Below are 15,779 nucleotides of genomic sequence, written 5' to 3'. Positions count from 1 at the left end.
TGTCTAGAGTCATTCTAACTTAATTACCGTGATAAAAACGAAAAAATCCGACGAAGAATGTATTTACAATATTAGTATAATTTATAAGAAAATAGTAGTTCTTGTAACAAAATATAATCCAATTTATTTTTAATGAAACATGGCTAAAATCTACATTATTTGTCATTTTAACCAACTAGTTCCATTTTCATATTTGACTAGCTGATTGTTGATTTTTGACCTCAAATTCAACCAATTTGTTTTGACAAAAAGAATATTGCGTAGACTAGTCAACACCCTTGTCTCTAATCACAATCACACAATGGAGATTTCTCAAACCACATTCATCTAGAAATGTCCATTGAATTATACAAAATCTTTTGTTATATCTATTTAAATCAATTACAAAAATTGACCAATTTTGCCATTAAATTTATCCAGTTATTAATTGAAAGAATTGATTAAGAATGGGTCTTATGTAGATTGCAGTGATTTAGTTAATGTTAGATAACAAAACAATCTATACAGATTCAAAAAAAATAATCTTATGTAGATTGCCGTGATCTGTATTTTCGACGATTTTGATCTTACAAATAATGAACCGAAACAAACCACATACTAGTATTTCTGTCCAAAATTTACCTTCGGGGTTGTGCATGGTTATGCAATCCAGTTGGCGCGTCCGCCAATCCAACTGCATAAAATAAACCACCGAATCCCGTCTCTGCCGGACTTTACTTATATTTTTTTTATTTCTTTCTTTCCTGAAACCAGAATTTCCCTCTCTCTGTCTTTACTCTCTACTAGTGCTTCCTCACTTTTCTCTCTCTAAAATACTCCTTAAAGAGGAATCTATTCTCTCTCTCTAAAACCTCTCACAGCTTAGCTTCTTAAGTACTCATTTTTAAGGATCATAAATAGTCTCATCTCATTCATTACCTTTCCTTTGCTCTCCTCCTCTGTCTTCATTCATTCATTCATCCAATCCACTCAATCAAACAAATTTTCTCTCTCTAGAAATCTTCAAAGAAGAAGATGTTAGACGGATTATTAGGGCGAGGTTTCTCAGCTAAATGGTTAGTTAATCTGTTTACTTGATTATTATCTAGATCTTGAGTTCTTTTTTTTTGTTTCTTAGGTGTTTTTTGCTTCAATAATCAGTGATTTGATTCGATTTGATGGAGAATTATAAGATGTTTTTGATATTTTTTGCAGTAAATCATCGATTAAACTGATTAAATCTAGAATTGATGTTATAAGAAGGAAGAGGAATGCGATGCAAAAGTTTTTGAAGAAAGATATAGCAGATCTTCTTTCTAGTAATCTTGAGACTAATGCATATGGAAGGGTAAAATTTTAGTCTTTAATTAGAAGTTGTATGAGACTGAGTTTATGATGATTGCATGGACAGATTTCAGTTTATTAGGGCTGTCTTAATGTTTGATTAATTACTTATTAAATTTTAGTCTGTTTGTTTCTGTTTAATGATCGACTTCGGGTTGATTTTTAGTTAGACGATTCAGATTCAGACGAGTCAGACTCAGACAATGAGAAGAAACCTTACACTGCCTTGTTTTTGTTTGAGTCGTCTGGATGTCTGGTTTAGGTTGAGTTAGAGGAGTCGGATTCAGTAGAAACTAATACCACCTTTGAGTTTTAGGTTTTTGAGCAAAGTCATTTTTATTGTTTTTAAATGGCTTATAAGGTTTTGTTTATTTGCTTGATTATGAAACAGGCTGATGGGCTTCTGGTTGAGCTAACTCTTTCGTCTTGTTATGATTTGGTAGAACAATACTGTGGGTCTATTGCTAGGCATCTCTCCCTCATGCAAAAGCAAAGGTATTTTAGGGTTTTACCAATACAATTAAGGTTTAATTTTAATGAACACTTGAACAGTAGTGGAAACTGGTATCTGAAGTCTAAACATAAATTTCTTTCCTTTTTTAAGTGTTATCTTTGCTTCAAAATTTGGTTAGTAAACATGTCATATTTTCTCTTAAGGTGTAATTACCTCCACATAATAACTATTTTTCGATGCCTTGTACTATTTTTGAACCTTTCTGATGCCTTTGAAAATTATAATTTTGTGACACAATCGATTATTTGCATTATGTCGAGGGATACTAGTGTTATGCGTAATTGGTGTTTCGTGGTGTGGTAAAAATCGGACTAGGTTTTAGTGTTTATCGAAGATTAAGGAGCCTTAGGCTGATATGAACAATTTTATTTATGTCTAGTTTTCTTCCATTTGCACTCGAACATTGAGTACAGTACCGAATAACTTGTTGCTCACATCCTTTTTCTGCACAGTGAATGTCCGGGGGAGTGCAGAGAGGCAGTGGCATCTCTAATATTTGCGGCAGCTAGGTTTTCTGATTTGCCCGAACTACGCGACCTCAGGCAAATGTTTACTGCGAAATATGGGAATTCCTTGGAACCATTTGTGGCGCCAGAGGTGATTATCTTCGACCCTCCTTATAGTTGTGCTTGTGTCTTTTATGTATTTTTACTGAAATAGTTGAATTATGGTTTGTTAAGCTTCTAAATACCAAGCTGCTAATTTATTTTGAATAGTTTGTGGAGAAGTTAGGTTCAAATCGTCCTACAAAAGAAATGAAGTTGCAATTAATGCAAGAAATCGCCAAAGAATTCTCTGTAAATTGGGACCCCAAGGATTTTGGACAGAAGAAATCTAATCCTCCGGAAATCACTCAGGTATTCCTATCTCGAATTTCTTTTCACATCCAAGTTTAATATGATTATACACTAGAAATTTATTCTGTTGGCTTTTGCGTAAAATTCCGAATATTTATTTGGATAGGCTAATACATGTCTACATATCCAAAACTTCCTGAACTTATCTTGCGAACAATTTCATCTTCTAACAGGATCGACCAAACAGACATGGGTCATTCCCTGATCGCCAGAATTATAAAGCACAAAATGATGGGTTGAAACCACAAATTGGCAAGACAGAAGCTGTTCTCAAAGGAGACAAGGAAGACAAGCCATCTCGTGGAAGACGAGAACTTACTGACGAGGGACACAGAACACACAAAGTTGCAGCAGAGGAAACTGTCACGAGGAAAGATAACCAGGATGTTTCTTCCCATGGAAGACGGGATATCGTCATTGAAGATTTTAAATCCCGAATAAACAAGGAGGAAACTGTTCCAAAACGAGACAATCAAGAAGTCTTCTCTCGTAGAAGCCAAGAACACATTGTGGAAGACAGACAACTACAGAATGGCGTGGAGGAAACTGTTCCAAAAAGAGAGAACCGCAATGTCCTAACTCAAGCAAGACCAGAATTCATGGATTCCGGAAATAAACCCCGCAATGATAGAGATAATGCTGTTCTTAGCAGAGGTAACCCGGATATCTCATCTCGTGGAAGAAGAGTAGTCAGTGACAATGTGGATGAAACCATCACGGAAATGGGAAACCAAGGTGGAAGAAGGGTTAATGGGAGACAGGAAGCAGCAAAGGCGGATAACTCGGATAACATCTTTGCAGTTAAGGAGGAAGTTGCACATAGAAGAGGCGACCGGCATATCTCATCTCACGGGAGAAGAGACGCCAGTGAAAATATGGATGAAACAATCATGAGAAACGAAGGCCGAGGTGGAAGAAGGGCTAATGGGAGAAGAGAACCAGGGTTTGAAAATACAGATAGCATATATACAGGTAAAGAAGAAGTTGCACATAGAAGAAGAGATAACTCAGATATCTCATCTCATGGGAGAAGAGAAGTCAGTGAAAATATTGAAGAAACCATCATGAAAACCGAAGATCGTGGTGGAAGAAGGGCTAATGGGAGGCGAGAACCGAGGAAGACTGAAAACACAGATGGTATCTCTGCAGGTAAAGAGGAAGTTGCACATGGAAGAGATAACCAACATATTTCATCTCATGGGAGACGAGAACAAGCGAAGACTGAAAACACAGATGGTATCTCTGCAGGTAAAGAGGAAGTTGCACATGGAAGAGATAACCAACATATTTCATCTCATGGGAGACGAGAACAAGCGAAGACAGAAAATACAGATAAAATATTTGCTGATAAGGAAGCAGAAAAGGTTTACGAAGAAAGTAAGAAACCTCTATCAAGGGGTTTGGTACCTCCTCCTTACGTGAAACCAAGCGTTGGAAAATATGGAACTCATAACGAGAGGCAAGAGTTTGGACATACTAGGGTAAACGATCATCGAGATGAAAATGAGTACCCAAAGCAGGATGATTTAGTTAGTGAAAGAAAACCGAAACCAACATCAGTAAGAAGGCGACACTTGAAACCTTCACCTGGTTATGAACACTCTGCCACCACTGAAGATGTCGATGAAGTAGCTGCAGGCAAGAATAGAGAAACAAGAGGAGGCCTACTACAAGTCTTAGCCGACGATATTCGTGTTCCAAAGAAAGATGAAGAAGAAAAGATGATGGATCAACTATTAAGTCATTACAGTAAAAAACCGTCAAAATATGAACCTAGTAAGGTGAAAGAAGGATTGAATTCAGCTAACGGCGAACGACATCAAAACGGAAATGGTGGTGTTCAGTCAAACTGGGAACCAGTTCATCGTCGTTCCAGAACAGTGTCACAACTTCCAGAACCAGAAACTCCTAAAGCAGCAACTACACGTTCCGTTTCTCTTCAACCTGAACGTTCTATTGTTCATCCTAACCTACCAGATTACGATGATTTAGCAGCTCGGATTGCTTCCTTACGAAGAAGAGGGTAAATACATGGGTAAGCCAACGCTCGAACCCCTCATATCGACTCTATCATTATTCACACATTATATACCTATTATACATATATACGAATATTGATGGGGTATTCATATACTAGTATATCTGTTCTTTCTACTCCTATATTTCGATTTACGTGTGTTCATGTAATATAGTTTAAGTTTGTTATTTGTAAAATATTAATTGTGAAAAGGGGAAAAAGGAAAAGATTTGGAATAATAATTGTTACAGGATATGATTGTTAAGTGTTGTTAGGGTCGTGTCTTTTATAGTTCATATGCCTAGAGATTCACAATAACTAAAAGCTTGAGGTGAAATTCTCCAAATGTGTAGAAGAAAAAGTTAAACACCTCCCAAGGCCTCCCTGTTGAAAGTCTCATTCAAAGATGGTGGTGGTGGTGGTCCAATTTACAGAAAAATTGGGTGCTATAGTATACATGTCTCGGCTAAGTTCACGAGTTGGATATAAGCGACTCGAACATGTGACATCTGCCACAGGGGAAACCACCGCCTCTTAGGCCTCCTCAAGCCTCAACTGTTCTACCATATAGGCGAAAGTTTACATAAACGCATAAAATATGTTTTTGATTATACATTGTGTCTTTCAAATTGCTTTCAATATGTTTTTGAATTACAAATGGAAAATACAACTCTGTTGAAAAACTGTGTCCATATAAAGAAAAATCTTGTCGTATAATTGTTGTAATTCAGTTGTAACATTTACTAGAAACAAATCGTGTACCTGCTGGATTTGAGTCTGGATGTCAGGAAATGAAAACAACGTTAGTAACTTAAAAGTTTGAACAACGTTAGTAACTTAAAAGTTTGAACAACTTTAGGAAGTATCAGAACCGATGACAATTCGGTCCAACAGTGGGAGGAGGTGATAGTCCCACATGGCTTGGATATAACATTCTTTCTTTCGAAAATCCCACTACGATCTATGTCAGTCGTTACAAGGCATTGATACATCATTAAGATGTGATAAGCACAATAACCGCCTAAGATAAAGTCCGACAACAAAGAGCTTGAAGCCCGACAACATCAACTTTATTTAATGCCTAAATTACATGGGATAAATCTTGGTGGTAAACTGCTTCCACCGAGACTCGATCTCAAGACTTCATGGGTTTAAGAGGGATGCCCTAACGCTATACCAAAGGGCTTGGATATAACTTATAGCAGCTAAGATTTGGGGTGTTAACGGTGTTGGGCCAAACCGTGACCCGGCCCAACTGGCCTTGTTCTAAACTCCTAGCTCAGAGATTTCAGATTGAACTTCTCAGTCTCTGAAACTAGTTATTGACCATCATCACCTTCTTTCTCTCCTCTCCTTCTCTGATAAATTCTGCCATCAATGGAAGCCCTAGAAAGATCATCATCGTCATCATCAGGTGAAGAAGAATCAGATATAGACCCATCATCAAAACAATCAACCAACACAGTTAACGCCACTGAGGAGGTGATGAGCGAGGTTCATCTTGGTTGCTCTCCTCATTTTTCTGGACCCCATATCTCCTACTTCACTTTCCCTTCTCCACCAAGATCAAACCCAGGTAAACTCTCATCCCCCAATCAAATTCCCAATCTTCCTGATGTCATGAAAAAAGGGTCACCAATTGAAGGATGGGTTGTTGACAATTTCATCAGAAGTACTGATTCAAATTCTTAGTGTCTTTGAATTCAGATAGAGAGTGGGGCTCAATTGAATTTGAATGATTATATACTTACATTGATTGTTGTACATAAAACTTTCATAACTAATTAGATACTTGGATGTATGAAATTCGAGGGGTCTTACTCGAAACCAATTGACAATGAGTGGAGAGTATGTAGATATTGTTTAATTAGTTAGTCATGAGACTTCTCTCATGCCCCGAGCTTTAGCAGTTATCGATATTATCCCCGCTTTAGACACCTCAGGCCCAGATTCACATGTACAGGATTTTGTTCTTGGCGAAGGCTCCACGAGCCTGCCCCAAAGGTCTCGGCACTTACTAAGCTTGAGCGTTCACCTATAGGCTAGGCCCTGTACACTTTCACGAGCGATGTGGACTGCAGGTGAACGTTCACGAGAGTGTTCAAAGCCTGGGCTATAGGTGAACACTCAAGCTTAGTATATGTCGAGGCCTTTTGGGTGGGGTCGTAGAGCCTTTGCCAAGAACAAAACCCCGTGCCAGTGGGCTTGGGCATGAGGTGTCTAAAGCGCAGATAATATCGGTAACTGGTAAGACTTGGGGCGTCACAACTTCCTTTTGTCCATCGGGACTATTTTCAGACGGCCTGTCATGTTTGATGTTCTTTGAGTGTAGCACATATCTTTTTGTTCGCTGCCTTGGTGTACTTGTGACCGTTTTGGTTCTATCACGTGTGAGTACATTACCGTATTAAACTTGTGGAAATCCGACAAAAACCAATTGGCAATGTGTACAAAGGTCACAGACATTATTTACTTTGTCATGAGACTTCCCTTTATCCATGTAGGCCTATTTTCATATAATGCATATCGATCCCAAGAAAATGTCGTTTTGTAACATCGTAATTGACTATGTAAGTGGTTTGATGTTGTAGAATTATATGCTGAAGGAAAAACAAATATTGATGTTGTCAAATGTAGAGGAAGAACAACAAGTGAAATGAATAACCTCGACGAAGATGGAGATCTTGTTCTGGCCCGACGGACCAGTAAGCCTTTTTAAAATTTCTTATGTCATTTCCTTTTAAATTTTCCAATATTTCTTATTTTAGTGAAAAAAATTTATGTGGCTTTCCAAAATTGGGTTGATCCCAAATAGTTCCATGATGGGGCCCTAGTTTCATGTCTTTATTAGAGAACAGCGGAAAAAAAAATTTGTTGTACTTTTCTTTTTCATTATTATCCATAAATACTTCATAATTTTATTATCTTATTGATTATGTGCAGAAAAATCAAATAATTGTCGAATTAGCATCCAACATAGTATCACATCATCAATCCCAAGTGTTGGGTTGCAGGTGATTTTTCTGCACCAATTCATTTTCTCTTTTTTGACGGACAAACATCAAGCACACAGCAATCAAAAAACTTAAAGCCTATGGGTCGAACCTAAGATCTTCCTCCTATACTAGAAGCATTTAACTACCAAAGCAAGCTAAATGATACTATGTGGTTATTTCATGTCTCAGTTTTCACATGTTTCCCTCTCTCAGGTTTGGCGAGCAGAACTAGTATTAGCGGATTTTGTGTTGCATAATATGTTCACCTCGTCGGACTTTGATGGAATTACCGCACTAGAACTTGGTGCTGGAACAGGTACCTTTGCTTACGGGTGGTGACTAGTATTAACATGATTGAACTTCATGACTCTATGAAGTACAAAAACGGTTGTTTTTCTTGAACAAGAGATTGCTATTGTCCATACTAGGGGTGGGAAGAAGCCGAGAGTCTGATACCATCTCCAGAGTGCCCGAGTCAGCATGACTCCGCGAGTCAGTGAGTACCAAAAGCGAGGCAGGCACTTTCAGCCGGCCCGTTGTAATTCATGGGATAACTACTAAGAAAACGTTAGAATCAATTCTGAATTTTGAAATATTCAACTTCATGTATAAAATCTTTGGGAATTTTGGTTACAAAAACTTGATATGGTAATAGTTCCGGCACTATAGTCCTTCTAAACTAGTACAATTTAGCCAAGCTTATCAATTTTATAATTTGTCATACTCAATAACCAACAATAATGCGTGACAAGATTTTCTGTTGTTACCAGGGTTACTTGGGATACTACTAGCACGTGTTGCTAAGACCGTCTTCCTAACAGGTATTGCGATTTGGAACATATAACTCAGACTAATCGCCCCAACTTTGTGTAGATCGAATGGTTTTACAATCAGCCAATTTGTAATCTCTGATGAAATCTGGGGATGTTGGAATTGAATGAAAGTGTTTTTTTGTGCAGATCACGGTAATGAAGTCCTTAAGAACTGTGCTGAGAATGTTAATCTCAACTCTGAGATATTGAAGGGACATCAAACTTCAGTTTATGTTCGTGAACTTGATTGGAATAATTCATGGCCTCCTATGGTAAGTGAGGATCGCCTTCCATCCAACGAAAGGTGAAATGTTTACTGATATCACGATTCATTTCAGCATTTTTTTTTTCAGTTTCTTGGATCAACCAAAAGACGATCATATATTTGTTACTTTTGTTATCCAGGTATAGATATGCATGGACGCCATTAGAAGTGGAAGAAGCAGAGGGAGCTTCGTTGCTATTGGCAGCTGATGTAATTTATAACGACGAACTGACTGATGCATTGTTTGATACATTACGAAGATTAATGTCACGAGGACCCGAAAAGGTACTAGTCTTTAACGGAGAAGGAGGTTAATGTTCTTACCTGTAGTTCCCTGTAAAACTCAGGACTCATCTTAGGATCGAAAGATACATCTCAAACTTTAATGATTTATCTCGTTTGTGAAACATTCCTTCAATAAAATAAAATAGACATCCAAGATTATGGACCATTTTTCAAATTAATATGACGGTTGGTAGAGATTTATGCTAACATCACAAGAACCTAGTTATACAGATGTAGATAATCGAAATATGACCTTTAGTTACGGTTAGGAACTTTCTCGACGATGACACCAACTACCCATGAGTAGAGCATCCTTAGAAAGAAAAAAACAATCAGCGTTCACTCGTTTCAATGTAGCTCATGTCGATATGCAAGCATGGTGTGAATGGACCCCTCCCTCTCCTGTGTGTGTGTATATATGTGTTTGTGTGTTCGTGCGTTAGCTTGGTTTCGACTTGTTATTGTTTTTCCTTTCAGGTGTTATACTTGGCACTGGAAAAGCGCTATAACTTCAGTTTTGATGATCTCGATGTCGTTGCAAATGGGTATTCTCGATTTAAAAGTTATCTAGAGGATGAACCAGGTAAGTTCGCTATAGACCATTAGAGAGTGAGATCGATAAACATTTTTCGCTCTAGTTAAAACTTATATCATGTTTTCTAATTGGATAATGCAGAATGCAGGTCACTTAAGAACAGAAGATTACCATATTTTGTTGGCAAACTCATAAATCTTAAAGATATTCCACAATATATGAGAGAGTATGATAGAGGAAACGACGTCGAAATTTGGCAGATCAAATATATATTTCAAAACCTTTTGTTTTGATTATTTAGATTGTTCATGGATGTAGAAGCAATTTTGTTTGAAGTCGTTTAAGTCTTGGTTGTATCTAATACTCAAAACATTTTTTTTGAAAATTAAGTTATGTATGACAGTACGACTCTCTAATCTCTTGCTATGTTAACGCAGAAGCAACGATACCAAAAACTTGATATCTGACCGAAAACAAAAGTCTGTCGTAAACTACTATTAGAGACATTCTTGTAGTCGGCCATTGAAGTTTTTATAGTTGAAAATTTCATTTTGTTGAGATCCGAAGGAGAATACTTTATTCATTTCTTTTAATGAAAATACAAATAATAAAGGTGAAAGTAAAATAGTGGAGCTTTATAAACATAGGCTCCTATTTCATGATTAGGAAACTTGTGTTATTAAAATCGTAATAAACTAAAGAAATAAATTGTTTGACAAAATCTAATCTAACTTACCTACCTATTAAATTCCATTCCTATAATATTTTTGTAGGAGTCTAAGTGGTTGACAGAACAATCTAATGACGACGATTAATTGTTCAAGTCGACTAATTCTTTTCTTTTGAAATGGATAAATTTTCGTTCCATTTGAAGAACAAATTTTCAAGTGTTAGAGTCTTTGACAACTTCAAATACAATTCGCTTGAGAGACGGATAACTTGGTGTCTACTACATGTCAGAATTTACCTAATAAAGTTCAAATATTCTTTTATGTTTGTACAATTTTTTCTACTCAGACCGACGGGGATAGATAAAACTTGGACCTCCATACTAACTTTATGTTGCTTTGGGCCCTATTGATATCTCCATTTTGAGATGCTTTGACATGTACTAGACACCACATAACATCACTTTTTCAACTTGTTTGCATATCTTATTAGTGGGTCACTTTTATTTGGTCGGTCATAAAGCTCACCTTTTTTGGTGTTCAAGATTGAAATTCCCATTCTTTGATCAATTGTATCTCAACAAACTAGACACCCCCCTCTCTATTTCTCCTAACTCTCTTTCTCTCTCTAAAAAAGTATTAAGAACAACCATTCCATTTGATGGTGACATTCTTTCCAACCTTAAAAAGATTAGATCATGAGTTGTGTTAGACAAAAAGACACATGATTGGTTGTCAATATTTATTTATGTTATTATATACCCAATTGTTGTAAGGGAAACTTTGTTCTCACTTAACATGGTTGATGCTTCATTGGTTCTTGAGCTAATCACAAATAATGATAAATTAAGTTGACTTTAGGAATTAATCAGTTAGATACATTAGTCTTAACAACATTTACTACTTGCTTGCAACAAAAAAAAAACATTTATTACTTTAGTTTAAATTATGATTGAGAGGTTATGGTGCGTCTATAGGAGCCCCTCCTACACGTTCTTAGACTTTTCTCGATCTTTGTCCTTTTACGAATTGGTATAGTCTGCAAGTAACAGACTAATGTCAGTCCGTGGCGGACTTGACAACACAGACTCAGACCAGTCTGACATGGACAAAGAATGTCAAGATAGAGAGAGGATTGGGCTAAGAGCAAAAGGACGGGACGCCTTTGGAGGCACCCTGTGGAAGGGTATGACTTATGAGGTATGAAATGTGGGTCATGCTAATCAACCAAATGGTGGAAAATGAACAAAACATGCAATCTGAAAATATGACAAGTATTAAAGTGGGCCATTCTTACTTAGATAACTCTAATCTAATAGTCAAGGTTGACAAAATCATCCTTGATTTTGACCACTCTGCTCATGGACCCCATCATAAAACCCTCTTCCTTGTTTTAGCCTTCAACCCATTCCTCTCTCTCTTTCTCTCTCTCTCTCTCTCACTAAAAAAGGTTTGATCTTTGAGCTCTTTTAGAACTTTGAAGAAAACCCAACACTTATTTGATGATTTTCTAGCTTCTGATCTATCAAAACCCTAATCAAAAATCAAAATATAGTAATGGGTTGTACCCAATCAAAGATTGAGAATGAAGAAGCAGTATCAAGATGTAAAGATAGAAAACAGTTTATGAAAACATCTGTAATCACTAGAAATGAATTTGCAGCTGCTCATTCTGCTTATTCAATGGCTTTGAAGAATACAGGAGCAGCTCTTAGTGATTATTCTTCTTCTCAGGGTGGAGAACTTCATGATCTCCGGCCACCACCATCTCTTCACCACCACCCACAACCCAATCCTCAACCTACTTATCAAAACTTACCACCACCACCTCCTCCACTTCCTAATTTCTCACCTTCACCTCTCAAAAGGGCTGCTACCATGCCTGAATTCTCCATCCCAAAACCAGATTTCCGACCCACCACAGGCACAGATACCATTAACGAAGAAGACAATGATGATGAAAATGATGACGATGATGGTAATGTGGGTGAGCTTAATCACAGGAGAAGAAGAGGTCAAGGTGGTAGTCATGGTGGTGGTGGTGGAAATAATGATACGGTGGCGCCACCACCACTTCCTTCACCTCCCCATACTCCACCAGGCAACCCAGTACCTCCTCCTCCACCTGAATCTAATTGGGATTACTTTTTTTCAATGAATATGCCTCCCAATTTAAATGAAAATGACGAAATTAAACCTTCTGATCATGATGAAATTGATGGTCATGGGTATAACAATAATGGGTATCAGAGATCAGAAGGTGGTGGTGGTGGTGGTGGTGGTGAAAGTGATCACACTCTTGAAGTTGAACCTCAGACTCCTGAGAAAATGTCTGAACCAGAAGAAATGACACCAACACCAGTAAAGAAACCCAATAAGATGGTTCATTCAAATACTGCTCCACCAGAGAGGAGGCAAGGAAAAGGGGGATCAAATATTAGTTTATTACAAGTTTTGAATGATTTAGATGATCATTTTCTGAAAGCTTCAGAAAGTGCTCATGAAGTGTCTAAGATGCTTGAGGCTACTAGGTTGCATTATCACTCTAATTTCGCCGATAATCGAGGTACTTACCCATTGTTTCTTTATTGCAGATTTTGTTTCTATTTATGATTTGGGACTTTTTGATTGCAACATTTTGAATTTGAATGAAAAATCACAAAAGTAAGGTATAACATGTATTGTTGCTTGAAGTTAGATTCATTTATAGAGATATATTTAGTTCTTTGTGAAGATTAGGTTTGCATTCTGATCGAATTTTAATAAGTTTGTTGATGTGTAATGCAAAATTAATTGTCAATGAGTGGAGTTGTCTTAGATTCTATATGGTTGGTCATGAGACTTCTATGTGTTAATGTCAAACTATTTTCATGAACTCCGTCACAGTAGCACTTGTTGAGCCTAATGTGTGTATTTTGTTGGGTGACGATCGATAAGTGAGACCATTGGACCTATCATGTATGATCTAGCTTCGGTACCATGTTTAGTTTGATGACATTACAACTTGAGTCCAATTGATAATGAGTGAAGAAATCCTAGATGTTATATTGTTGTCCACGGAACTCCAAATCTCCTTTGTTCACGTGGGACTATTCTCACAGTTTGAGTTTCTCGTAGGTTTTATGTTATTGGTGTACTCTGTTCTTTTGTAATGTTATTCATGATGAAGGGAGTGGAAGTGGTGATATGTAACTAATGATGTTGACGAGTGTAAAATGAAATTAAGTACTATGTTTGTGAACTTAAATTTTAGCTCGAATTTCTACTTGTGCTGAATTAATGTTTACAATTTTGTGAAACATATAGTACTAGTTTTCATGATTGTATGCAACTAATTGTACAAATTTTACAGGTCATATCGATCATTCGGCAAGGGTTATGCGTGTTATTACATGGAATAGGTCTTTCAGAGGTATACCAAATGCTGATAATGTAAAGGATGATTTCGATTTGGATGAATACGAAACTCATGCTACTGTTTTGGATAAGTTGCTCGCATGGGAGAAAAAGCTTTACGATGAAGTGAAGGTATCTAATATTTTTCCATATTGTCATCTTTCTTACCCGCTCCATGAGTAACCAATTGAGATTTTTCGGTTTCAGCATGTTTCTTGCCATGTTTTGATTTTTTTTTTGTTGCAAGTTTTGACCACATTGAACATTCATACCTAGTGAACTGAGCATTCATACCTAGCGAACTGAAACTTCACATTTTGCTTAGTCTCAAAATCAATACTGCGTGTTCTTTAGTTTGATGACATTGTTTTCTTAGAAATTGAGGACTCAAGAACTGAAACTATTTGATTTGGGTATCTCGTTAGATTGACTTTCGAATGAATGTGTCTTCTCTAACGAACCTTAACTCTGGCAATGGTCTTTCTTTCGCACTTGCTAATTTTATTATCGTATACTCGATCTTTTGTTTTGCACAGGCTGGTGAGCTTATGAAACATGAATACCAGAGGAAGGTTGCATTGTTGAATAAACAAAAGAGACGTGGTGCTAGTTCGGAATCTATGGAGAAAACAAAGGCCGCTGTTAGTCATCTACATACAAGATACATAGTTGACATGCAGTCCATGGATTCAACAGTATCTGAAATAAATCGCTTGCGTGACAAACAGTTGTATCCCAAGCTCACCGACCTTGTTGATGGGTAAGTTGCTTTCCCATAATTTACACGACAGCGAAGTTTTTTTTTTCAATCTAAGGTAGAAGTTTGAAGAATTACAGGATATGGGGCTCTTTGAAAACGAAATTAAAAAAACTTTACTTTGTTTCGGAAATGCAGGATGGCTAAGATGTGGCATATAATGCACGAGCATCACGACAAGCAGCTCCATATTGTTGTTGCAGATCTTCGATTTGTCGATGTAAATCAAACTCCCAAGGAAACAACCGAACAACATCATGAACGGACAATCCAATTATGGGGAGTTGTTGAAGAGTGGCATTTGCAGTTCAAAAAGCTCGTCGGCCATCAGAAAGAATACATACAAGCTCTCAATAGCTGGTTAAAATTGAACCTTATTCCAATCGAAAGTAGCTTAAAGGAGAAAGTATCATCCCCACCAAGAGTGACTCGCCCCGCTATCCAAGCCCTCTTACAAGCTTGGCATGAACACCTCGAGAATCTTCCAGCTGAATTAGCAGAAAATGCAATATCTAGTTTTGCAGCACAAGTCAAAACCATCAAACTCCATCAAGATGAAGAAATGAAACTGAAAGAAAAATGTGAAGAAACCAACAAAGAGTTCTTGAAAAGGAGTCGAGCTTTCGATGATTGGTACAACAAATACATGCAAAAGAGAATACCAACCGATGGGTCAGTGGACCCAGAAAGAACTGAAGATCCAAACCAGAAAGATCCAGTTGCAGAAAGACAGTTTTTAGTTGACAGTCTAAAGAAGAGATTAGACGAAGAAATTGAAGCTTACCAGAAACATTGCAGGCAAGGGAGAGAGAAATCTTTGGCGAGTTTGAAGACCCATTTGCCAGAGCTCTTCCGAGCTATGTCTGAATTCGCTCTTTCTTGTTCTGATATGTACAAGACCTTGCAGACAGTACCGGTTTCACAGAACACAACAGAAAACCTGACTTGAGAATTTGCTGTTTTTTGTGTATAGTTGGTTGCTGTTTGTAACTCTTTTTTGCAGTTTTCTTGTGTTGTGACAAAAACAGTAGAAGTAAATTATCACCTATTTCCCCTGCTCTTCTGCAGAAGCTTGGTTGATTCCTCCATAATTTTTTGGGTTTTTTGATGTCTGATGGGTCACGGGGATGGGACGGCTAGAGTACCCATGGGGACATAAGACTTGTGAGAGTCGTGCCCGGCAGATGGGCCATGTGCTTGTGTAAGCATTTTTCTTTGTTGTTGTCCATGGTAGTCTATCTAAACTAACGGGCCAAACGGGCTTTCAGCAACCCATTTTTCGCGAGCCAAACAGGCTTTCAGCAACCCATTTTCCTCAATGTTTCACACAATCAGGATAGGGAATTGGGTTCTC

The 15,779-nt window shown here is 37.5% G+C and overlaps 3 protein-coding genes across 4 annotated transcripts; all 3 read left to right on the top strand.

Moving 5' to 3' along the window:
- Nucleotides 1-460: 460 nt before the first annotated feature.
- On the top strand, nt 461-4,964 carry LOC147540518 (uncharacterized). Of its 2 annotated transcripts, XM_086639167.1 has the most exons (7): nt 461-1,055; nt 1,195-1,327; nt 1,715-1,818; nt 2,290-2,434; nt 2,554-2,694; nt 2,868-3,843; nt 3,943-4,964. In XM_086639167.1, exons 1-7 carry the CDS (start codon nt 1,015-1,017, stop codon nt 4,719-4,721), a joined length of 2,319 nt encoding a protein of 772 aa, XP_086495293.1. In that variant the 5' UTR covers nt 461-1,014; the 3' UTR covers nt 4,722-4,964. The 2 variants fall into 2 exon arrangements, with proteins under 2 accessions (XP_086495293.1, XP_086495292.1); XM_086639166.1 differs by having other exon boundaries at nt 485-1,055; nt 2,868-4,964.
- A 1,037-nt stretch (nt 4,965-6,001) lies between these two features.
- LOC147540517 (Putative methyltransferase family protein) lies at nt 6,002-10,006 on the top strand. Its single transcript, XM_086639165.1, has 9 exons — nt 6,002-6,287; nt 7,303-7,416; nt 7,655-7,725; nt 7,921-8,023; nt 8,478-8,528; nt 8,667-8,823; nt 8,925-9,069; nt 9,547-9,652; nt 9,746-10,006. Exons 1-9 carry the CDS (start codon nt 6,089-6,091, stop codon nt 9,895-9,897), a joined length of 1,098 nt encoding a protein of 365 aa, XP_086495291.1. The 5' UTR covers nt 6,002-6,088; the 3' UTR covers nt 9,898-10,006.
- Nucleotides 10,007-11,575: 1,569 nt separating this feature from the next.
- On the top strand, nt 11,576-15,492 carry LOC147540516 (protein ALTERED PHOSPHATE STARVATION RESPONSE 1-like). The gene is made up of 4 exons (XM_086639164.1): nt 11,576-12,838; nt 13,625-13,800; nt 14,205-14,428; nt 14,564-15,492. Exons 1-4 carry the CDS (start codon nt 11,830-11,832, stop codon nt 15,372-15,374), a joined length of 2,220 nt encoding a protein of 739 aa, XP_086495290.1. The 5' UTR covers nt 11,576-11,829; the 3' UTR covers nt 15,375-15,492.
- Nucleotides 15,493-15,779: the final 287 nt, after the last annotated feature.

Source organism: Eschscholzia californica, unplaced genomic scaffold, assembly GCF_041429995.1.
Source record: "Eschscholzia californica isolate CP2 unplaced genomic scaffold, dmEscCali1.0.p SCAF_5, whole genome shotgun sequence".
Classification (NCBI taxonomy): Eukaryota; Viridiplantae; Streptophyta; class Magnoliopsida; order Ranunculales; family Papaveraceae; genus Eschscholzia; species Eschscholzia californica.
The sequence above is the reverse complement of the archived record's forward strand: the minus strand, read 5'-3'. Positions and strand labels throughout refer to the sequence as shown.

Coding starts and splice junctions, on each gene's coding strand:
- LOC147540517 (XM_086639165.1), top strand. CDS start 6,089: ATGGAAGCCCTAGAAAGATCATCATCGTCATCATCAGGTGAAGAAGAA. Junction 6,288..7,302: donor TCCACCAAGATCAAACCCAG/GTAAACTCTCAT, acceptor TTGATGTTGTAG/AATTATATGCTGAAGGAAAA. Junction 9,070..9,546: donor TGTCACGAGGACCCGAAAAG/GTACTAGTCTTT, acceptor TTTTCCTTTCAG/GTGTTATACTTGGCACTGGA.
- LOC147540516 (XM_086639164.1), top strand. CDS start 11,830: ATGGGTTGTACCCAATCAAAGATTGAGAATGAAGAAGCAGTATCAAGA. Junction 12,839..13,624: donor TAATTTCGCCGATAATCGAG/GTACTTACCCAT, acceptor CAAATTTTACAG/GTCATATCGATCATTCGGCA. Junction 13,801..14,204: donor AGCTTTACGATGAAGTGAAG/GTATCTAATATT, acceptor TGTTTTGCACAG/GCTGGTGAGCTTATGAAACA.
- LOC147540518 (XM_086639166.1), top strand. CDS start 1,015: ATGTTAGACGGATTATTAGGGCGAGGTTTCTCAGCTAAATG. Junction 1,056..1,194: donor CGAGGTTTCTCAGCTAAATG/GTTAGTTAATCT, acceptor TATTTTTTGCAG/TAAATCATCGATTAAACTGA. Junction 1,819..2,289: donor TCCCTCATGCAAAAGCAAAG/GTATTTTAGGGT, acceptor TTTTCTGCACAG/TGAATGTCCGGGGGAGTGCA.